General features: G+C 41.5%; 1 protein-coding gene across 2 annotated transcripts in view; it reads right to left on the bottom strand.

Moving 5' to 3' along the window:
• Window positions 1-992: 992 nt before the first annotated feature.
• The window catches only part of LOC8031100 (mRNA (2'-O-methyladenosine-N(6)-)-methyltransferase), a 55,772-nt gene continuing 46,905 nt past the window's right edge, over window positions 993-9,859 (bottom strand). For both annotated transcript variants that reach the window (XM_040500241.2, XM_040208279.3), the window contains one exon: window positions 993-5,177. In XM_040500241.2, the coding sequence (XP_040356175.1) occupies window positions 4,919-5,177 (259 nt within the window). In that variant the 3' untranslated portion in view covers window positions 993-4,918. The remainder of the gene's footprint in view (window positions 5,178-9,859) is intronic.

The following is a 9,859-nucleotide window of genomic DNA, read 5'->3' as shown; positions in this document are numbered from 1 at the left end:
GGCTATCTTCTATAACAAGAATGGCATGTGTCCGGGTACACAAACGAGGGTCGAGCATGAGGGGAGTTCCTTCTTTCAGTCTTCTTGAACTGTTTGGTACAGTGAGCGATTTTTGAGTTGAGGAGCAAAGAAAGCTAAGGAAAAAGTTTAAAAATCGTTTCATGACCTCTTTAATTGGGCGTTGTTCAACACCGTCCTACAACTTTCCAGTTTACATAAAAATTAGCTAATTAGTTTTAACGAATTAAATAACAAGGTGCACAAAAAAAGGTGTGCCCTTTCGTAAGACGTTTGCTAACATCCAGTTCGTTTCCCTCCTGCAGAGTGCAGATTTTTGTTTTGATTTGTGTGTTGCCTGGGACACCCTGTATGCTTTACAAAACTTCCAGACCCCCCCCCCCCCCCCCTTAATCAACGTTGGTCAAACACCCAATTGCATATTTGTTGTCAAAAAAAAAAATTGTTTTGCAACATTGATTGCAGGCACTGCCATATTCCAAACAACTCAGCCATTTCCTACGACATGGGCAAAATCTAGCTAACAATGATGTGGACGAAGAGTCAAAACGCTGACCCATTGGAATGGATTTCGTTAATTTCTTCCTTTCTCCTCATGATACTGATTAATAGAACAGATGCCAACTAATAAATTTTAAAGGCATGCGAGAGCAATAGATCATGTAGTACCATACGTTTCAGAAGATTTCACTAGGTATCTGAAACACTGTAATAGAGTAAAAATGCTGAAATAGAAAACCAAGATAATGACAAAGGAGGTGCACTTCACGGTTGAATGGCTGGCCATTCCAGTTTAGACAGGAAAATATAAAAAGCAACTGGTTTAACAGCACTTTTTTTCTTCTTACATTGATTGTGAGTTTTCTTCTGCCAAAGTGCTGCCACCAGCTAACACTGTGATTACTCACGTTTCTGCTTACCTTCTGCCTTTTTCCCCTCAGTTGCCCATAATAAAATAAGACAATAGACTCACCTAAAGTGGCTTTGTTTTATTTTAGGTTTTTTTTTCTAGAGAAAGAATACCACCACAACAGGAATAACTGCAAGCCGGACACCAATAGTCACATGCGGACTTAAAACAACCAAGAAAGCCACATAAAAAGAAGAGGACAGGTTTACAAACCAAGAAGTTGCACAATTCAACAACTACTCACTCCTGTCATGCTGTATAAAAAAATGTGGATGTCAATGAGTAATATCTAGCAGTGCCCTATTTACATTATGTACAGTCACCACATTGTGCGCAACACCAAGATGTGAAAACATTGGTGTGTAAGCATGCTGAAAGCCATGGCACATCAAGGGAATACATGATGTCAGTGGCAGAGAAGGGGCTAAGTCAATTTGTCGAATTTGCTTTCTCAGGTCCACACTTAGCCAGTGTCTACAAACCACAAGATGTGTGAGCAAAATGAAACATGTTCTTTTTACACTGGTAAACAATGACAAGGCTCTTTGCTTAGCAAAGATTAAACAAGTGAGGAGATTTGGCATGAAACATTTAGGATAAACGAGACAACCGAAAGTACTTAGGTAGTTGCTGAGTACAAAAATGAATGAGGTGAAAAAATATGCATAAAATGGTAACAGGACTATATGACAATGAATTTTGATATGAAATTGGTACATAATGCAGATAGGATGAAACCATAACAAATGCCTTTGGAAGTAGCATAAGAAGTTGCATAACACATCTGTGTAAATTTTACAGTGAATATGTGCATCATATACACAAAGGTTTGAAAGACAAACTTGCATTACTACTCAGAATATGCTTGTGCTTTGTCAATTCAAATCACATAAAATTTTGTTGAGGGGGCAATAGGCTCTTTAGAAAGGAAAAACTTAAAAAAAAATAGTAACCTCAGCATAACCATACACATAAAAAGTAGCACCGAAATTGTGCAGATGAGCTGCTTTTCACAATGCACATAACAACATAAGATAAGGTGATAGAACACCAGAGGAACATAGGCATACAAGAAACATTCAAGACCCCACAGCAGATGACAGTTGCCCCTACAGGCAGGTGGACTAAAAATAAAATTTTTCAGCAGTTCCCAAACAAGCTTTCCATATACTCCAAAAGTGTGCATGAACCAGCCTTTCAATCACAATGCTTATACAGCCAACTCCCACTGTGACCACTTCACTAATGCCAAGAGTAGTGATGAAGTGAAATGACCACATTAATGGACAAATGTTAGATAGGCATTATGCTTTGGTGTCCCCAAAGATTGGTCAGTTTTGGCCTTGCCCAGGTTTGGGCAAAGCAAGTGCCAGGCTAACGGTGGTCACATTAACAGGAGTTTACCGTATTAATTTAATGAATATGATATTTAAATTGAAAAATAAGTTAAGTGATCTGTTGCTTTTTAGCGTTAAGGAAAGGGTACACTATTAAGGTCAGCGAGCAATCCTGGAGCTTGGTCAAAGGCTCATGACAAATATTCACAAACATTTCAATTTAGAAACAAACAATTTGGTTTGGATCATGTACTTGAGATAGCCAGCCAGTTATGAGTTGTATTCATCTTTTGTTAAAATCATGACATGCCCCATGGTTAAAGATCAAGTCAAAACTTGTGGTCCAACTACAGGTTTTACTTGATATTAGCGGAGGCAGTAACATGGTAATGAAGTAAAAATAATGCAACTTATCACATGCTTTATACATTTGAATTTCGCTTCGACGGTGAGAGCACAATATTGCAGGGTGAAAATTCATTAAAAATAAAAAGAAAGGTAATGCAGTCAATCAAGCACCTGTCTCTCCCAGTTTTTGAAGAAGTTGCACTGTGTACACGGCATGTGCAGCAATGAAAAGCTGAATTATTCTACCTGCAGAAATAGAATTTCATTAAGAAATCATGGTACTAATTTATACAATGAGTAGCACAAGTAAATCTTTACATTTTCCACTCCCACAGAAAAGCACCTTTCATGGTTGATAATTAAAATCAGTTTGAGCACTAGAAATCTCATAAAAGTTTTACCGTGTCCGCAATATTATTTAAAACAGCACACACAGATGCAACAAACTAAGGAACTGCTAGATTTGTAGCCAAGCTTCATGTACAAAACTAATTAAAGGGATCATTAAACATGAGCTGGCTGTAGGAAACCATATGATCTTCATCTCCCTCATCAAATCAGATCACTGGGACATCCCTGCCATTTTTCAACGACTCAGCCAGTGCCACCGGTGGTTACTGGCTTCAGGGGCTTTTACTTTCTCCTATTTTGCTACTTCTCAGTTTCTATGGACCCAGAGTAGTGCATGGCCTCTGCTTGGTGCAGAAAAAACACAAGTCAAGGAAGAAAAACATACTATAACCTAACCCATACCTTTTATTTTTGCCCATGACAACAAAAAAACCTGATACTAATTTTGCAAAGAAGCAAAAGTATGCAGGCAGGATGGTTAAGAAACATCATAATCGAAATGCTGAGACAAGGTTTAGATTACAATGTAACCTGTTTTTTGCTTCACGAATGCAAGTTCCTCCCTAACGCTAATATATGGCCTAAGTCTGCAAGTCATTTTTATGGTCCCTTTAATGCAGTAATTTTGTAAATTGCCAACCACTTAAAAAACAAATATTTTAGAGACTGGCTTCACTTGCTGCCATACTTAGATGAGTTAGCAAATTTAGTTTAAGGGTGCTACCTTTCAGATATATAGTCAACAAATTTAAAAGAACAACACTAAGAAAAATAACCCAGATACCTTAAAATGGAAGCAGTCTGTTAAAAAAAAATTACACAGATATTTCTCACTCAACAAAAGAAAGTAAAAATCTTAATATTTACCCATGAACAGAGAGCGGTTCGTAAAAGCATTCTTTGCCGATACCTTAAAATGGAAGAAATGGAAGCAGTCTGTTAAAAAAAAATTACACACATATTTCTCACTCAACAAAAGAAAGTAAAAATCTTAATATTTACCCATGAACAGAGAGCGGTTCGTAAAAGCATTCTTTGCCTACATGATAGGAGTGGAGACAAACTTCTTTCAGCATGCCAGGTCAATTCTGACTATGAAAAACATATGCATTAAAAGTTATCTTTATTTTCAGTGAAGCAAATGAGGCAGTGCCTGCTCCAATTTTATAACTAGCCTTGTCATTTACTTGGAAGCTCTACTTGTATCAAAAAGACATATGCAATGTTATGAAGCCGAGGCATGGTGAAGAGAGTTATTTTGGGGAAGCTGCTTCCAAAATATATAATCTTGCCTAACCAATTCAAGAAAATACTGCATGTACAACAAAATGGAGACACCGGTGGGTAAATCTAGGTGGCAGTAAGCTTTTCTTACTAGTTTTATAAAGAAAAAAATAAAAGCCTTAGGCACAACAAAAGACAACTATAATAATTTAATAGGCTGCCCCTCACCTTGGCACTGCAACGAGCAATAGCTCAATCAAATCTGTTCACTGTACAGAACAGTACACAGTTAGCTCTTCTACCGTGATTGAATTATAAATAGGAAACGCACGGCGTGTCACGTGAAAACAGAAGTTTTCGCGGTGCAATGTGAACATTCATTTTCCTTCTCGCTTTGTATAAGAATGGATTGTCATTTTACACAGATTAGGATCCACACAATCCACTGGTACTCTTCTTCCATAAGAGCCTCCAAACCGCCTCGTAGGGCAGGCAGCATAACTGGCGCATTTAGCTACATGAGAAACTACTCCGATCCAATTAGCAGAGCCCCATCAAGGTTTGTGCCTTGTACGTCGAGAAAATTTCATGATGCGGCCACCTAGAGCCTGTTGCTCCTCCCTCTAGTGCTAGATTAGCACTTGCACCTCGCTCGTTCAGTGCTGCATGAGAGCGCCCGACACTAGGTGCTCTGCGTACGGGGCCGACTGGAAGCAACGCTCTGCCCAGCTCAGGAGAGCTTGGCAGCTGTGGGGACTGTGGCAGGGTCCCGGGGGGGCGTGGCAGGCTGGGCAAGGGTTGGTGCCGCTGCAACCAGGGGGGCCACAGGAGCCTCCGAGGGAGCATCGCGCTCCTTGTCCAGCCCTGGCCGGTAGCTCTCGCGCAGGGCATCGAGGCGTTCGGGTGTAGGGCCCCAGCGTGCATAGCCTGCATCGTTCTGCAAGAAGATGATGTGCGTCCCGTGCGTAGCGCGCACGCTCACCTCCGCCCTGGAACAGAAAGAAGATGCATTTGGCATCTACGAAAATTCCCAGGAACTAGTCGCTAGATTGGGAGATTCCCGATGCAAACCTAAATGAATGGCCTTTGTTTCAATCTTCCAGCTCACTATCTGTTAAAACAGAACTGAATGTGAACGCTACGACCAAATGTGTACAAAATAGCTATGTGCAAATTTTAAACTGGGGTCTTCTTTTCAGGGAACACACTTCACATATGGGAGCTGTATAGTCTGTTGATTTTATTTATTTCAATACCCCCAGGGCCGAGGGACACTGGATGCGCTTTATGCGCTGTTATGCAAAAAAAAACAACAAGGGGTGCTGTCTACCCAATGAGGGTGTAAGCCCTAATTTATTTATTTTATTTAAAAACGAGCCAAAATCGCTGCTACCGCTACGCTGATTCTCGAAGAAATGTGTTAGCATTTCGTGCAGCGGTTATATATGACAAAGCATGGTGAATGCAGCTTCTCAGCACTTTTCCGCAGAGCAGGGATAAGCAGTATTTCAAATACAAGTATTTGAAATACGTATTTTAAATACTTTCTGTATTTTGCATTTGTATTCAATTACAAATTGGGTAATGTACTTGATGCGTGTATTTAAATACTAAAAAGTGGGTATTTCGAATACAATTGTAATTAAATACAATTTTGTGGGCGAAAATACATCCCTCAAATTTATTGCCACTGTCCAGAGCAGGAACAAAACTACGTTCTGCAATGCAGTGTCTCTCAATCAAGCACAAGCGTTTAGTGACTTTGTGATTACGGTGCTAGTCCAGGGCAAGAATAGTGACGAAATCGACGTTCACAGGCAGACTGGCTAAATAAGTGCCTGGAACAACTTGTGATGCTTTCCAGCCTGATTTCCATCCATATTTTTGCTTGGAACATTCTAAATGCGCGGGTCGTCCAGATTTTCGTGACTGGTGCGAGTTGCAACAATAAAAAAATCTCTAGCTAGTGCTGCGTGTCTTGGTCGTCTCGGTTCATCGTTTTTCTTTGTTGGACTATACCAAAATGTAATCGACAAAAAAAGCTGTTTGAAGCTCTGTACCTTTTTCACCTATTACGTCCAAGCTGATAACATTTTTTTATGATTATATTTCTATTACGTATTTAGAGCCCTGCAAACTAACTCCCGAGTGTGCGATGCAAGATTAAAATGAGATACCCAGAAACCCGTTGCAGGTGCCCTGAAGTCGCCGACGCAAATTTTGAGGAATGTATTTGGAAAAGTATTTCGAGGAGACCAAATACATTTGGTTGTATTTGTATCTTGTACTTAAATGCTTTTTTGGAAATGTAATTAGATTTGTAATTAAACACAGTTTTGACGAAGTTTTTTGGATTTGTATTTCGATACGTATTTGCAAGTATTTTGCCCATCCCTGCTGCAGAGTGAACATTCCCGAAACCCCTCTTCTCCCTGGTGCAAGCAGAACAGTTCACCTAGCGTGTGCATGAAGGATGTGCCAGTGATGCGCTTACGATGACAGAGCCATTTCGTTGTGCGTATTTATTTACCGTGAATGTCCGTTTAATTCTGTTAAGGCCAGACACTGGTTCTAAAACTAATTTTTTATTTATGAACAAACTGTAATGAAACTTGTTGTCTATGCATATTGTCACCCTCTTTTCAAATATGCGATTAGATTTAAGACATCTCAATTATTTTTTGAGTGACATAGCAATTAATAAAACCTAATTAGGTTATTTCTTAAAGGGCTTTAAGGTCCTTTATAATGAATTTCTTTTTATAAGTGATATGGAATTGTAGGTAAAGACCTGCCATGCAGACCTGTGCTATTTATACTTTTGTAAAAAAGGATTATTTGATCAAATTCGTCTAATTATGTCAAGTACCCTATTTATGAAATACAATGAGGTCACATTATCACTAATAAAATTTGTTCAAGTGCATTCAGACATACAAAAATAGCATAGCTCGGCAGTTCACTTCTTTCTGAATTAAACGCTATAAAGTTAACAAAAATGCTTAAAAAAAAGAAAAGCTTTGAAAACCTCTGTAAGGCTAAGTATATAGACGAAAAACATGACGCTGAGTAAATCGCAGTTGAAGTTTTGACAATAATTGCAGAAAATTGCATGAGGGATTCTATGCAATAATTGTAGGTAAAGACCTGCCATGCAGACCTGTGCTATTTATACTTTTGTAAAAAAGGATTATTTGATCAAATTCGTCTAATTATGTCAAGTACCCTATTTATGAAATACAATGAGGTCACATTATCACTAATAAAATTTGTTCAAGTGCATTCAGACATACAAAAATAGCATAGCTCGGCAGTTCACTTCTTTCTGAATTAAACGCTATAAAGTTAACAAAAATGCTTAAAAAAAAGAAAAGCTTTGAAAACCTCTGTAAGGCTAAGTATATAGACGAAAAACATGAAGCTGAGTAAATCGCAGTTGAAGTTTTGACAATAATTGCAGAAAATTGCATGAGGGATTCTATGCAATAAGTTTCATCAATATGTACAGTGTTCTTTCTGAACAAATTGAGATAAAATGGGCTATAATCCATACATAGGAACCTTAAAAAAAATATGAAAGATAAAAAGAATACAATATAAAAATAAAATTTTGCAAACCAATTAGCTGATTTTACGAGAGACAACGGGAAGGGCCAGCAATAGTTTGAAGCTCCAAACGCAATTTTGTTTGGCCCTAAAAAGGGCCTTTGGTCTGTGTAGCTCTGGGAAGTGCCTCCACAGCTGTTCGGGGCTGTCATCCTGAACTGCTCCTGCCTTGTGTTGCTTGGCATACTCCTTTACACAGCTGCTGCTCTGGTGTGCAGCGTTTGCTTTACGCGGCCGGAGAATGTCCTTTCTGACACTTCGGCGTTTGAGGCAGTTACCAGTTGCATAACCCAGGCTTGCGGCAATGGACTCGCTGGTCAACCTCGTTCCCTGGTTGTAGATGGCAACAGCCTCAGCTGCATCCCTCTTCACTCTGTCCAGGGATACATTCGCGTTCTTGGATGTCTGCGTCCAGATGATAAATGTAGGCTCTTGCTCGCATTCTGGGTCTTGCCTTCACTGCAACATGCCAGCAGATCTTCATTTTCAGCCTTGCGAACACGGAATCAGGTGCAGCCCGAACAGAATCTGGAAGTGGATTCTTGTGCGGCAGAGGAGGTTCACAGCTTGCCAACGCCCTGTTGAACCTGCACCAGGACTCGGCTCCATCAGGGCACTGATGTAGTGTTTCTTCACAACTTTGACAAAGCCATAAACGTCTGCCTCTGTCAACGCATGAAAGGTCCGACTGTCACCATCTGAAAGAATGGTGGCGTAGCGTAGTCCATGCTTGGCCAGGGATCTTTGAAACATGGTCAATGCAGCTTCAACCTCTACGCGACCAGCATTATAATCAATGTTCATTTGACCATTGTGGGCTGCGTACCAGTCGCTGTAACCCTCTTCCAGCAAGTCCAGTCCCCGAGCACAACCGAGGCAAACGTTTGAGTAGACCATATGGTCGAGGACTGGGCTCGAATACAGTTCGATAATGCAGCCCACACCAATGTGGGAGCTGCGTCCTCTGGTCATCCAGGATCCATCAAAGACAACGTCAATGTTGGCAACAGGGTTCGAGAAGTCTTCGTACAGCTTCTTTACAACTACCATACAGGCAGCTTCACTCGCACCTGCCGAGTTTTGGCAGGCTTTTACAAAAGTCTTCAAGTGCACCTGGAAGGTCTTGTGGTGCAGGCCACGATGGGACAAGTTTATGCTTGCACAGAGGTCCGTCAGGGCTGTAACTCCTTTGCCGATTGACTGAATCCCCTTCATGGCCCACATGTACACTTCGAAGGGAGTGTGATCTTCGCCGTTCCGGACACTCTAGGTGAAGAGAACTGCTTTTTCTCGAGCTCACATACGGTGCAGACGAGAGGTTTGACTGCTAAACCATATTCCTTGTCCATAGCAGGCATGTAGCCAGGACTTTGTTTCGGGGGCGGGGGGCTCGCCCATGACAAAATGCTGTATGAGGGGGAGGGGGGAGAGGAGGTCCCAGCAAAATGGAAGATTTTGGGGGCGGGGGGGGGGGCCGGGCCCCATGGACGCCCCTGGCTACGTGCCTGGTCCATAGCCTAGGTGATTGACAGTGTTCCTGCACCGCAGCTTCCAAAATTTTTCTGTGCTAAGAGGTCGTTCAGGAGCTTCATGTCTACGACAATAAACTGTGTCCAGGCGTTGCTTGCCTGGCCTCCCGCATTGACGCCGGGAAGGTTGAACTTGCGCTCGGTCGCCAACTTTTTGGATAAGGTACGCTTGCATTGCTCCTCTCGTTGGACACATTGCGCCTGCTCAGCCATAGAGAAGTATGCGGAGTTGACTCACACCGTAGTTCCAGAGCTCGAGAAACAGCCTGTGGTACAGCTGGGACCCGCAATGTCTTCGGCAGGAAACCCGGCCAATCTTGCCGGCAGATCCAACGATTCCGGCGGTGCCGATTGCAGTGGCGCACTTGTGAGAAACCCCTTTGGCGTCTTGTTCCAGGCATGTTTCTTCCTTCCGAAAGCTCGAAGCGTGCTCACTTTCAACCGAGCATCGACCCGCATCTCAAGAACTCGAAACTCCTGCAGCTTTGTAACAAAACAAGGCAACGATCAATGTTCAATCTAAGCGCGCAAACGGG

Source organism: Ixodes scapularis, unplaced genomic scaffold (genome assembly GCF_016920785.2).
Source record: "Ixodes scapularis isolate PalLabHiFi unplaced genomic scaffold, ASM1692078v2 PGA_scaffold9__187_contigs__length_104089568, whole genome shotgun sequence".
Classification (NCBI taxonomy): domain Eukaryota; kingdom Metazoa; phylum Arthropoda; class Arachnida; order Ixodida; family Ixodidae; genus Ixodes; species Ixodes scapularis.
The sequence above is the reverse complement of the archived record's forward strand: the minus strand, read 5'-3'. Positions and strand labels throughout refer to the sequence as shown.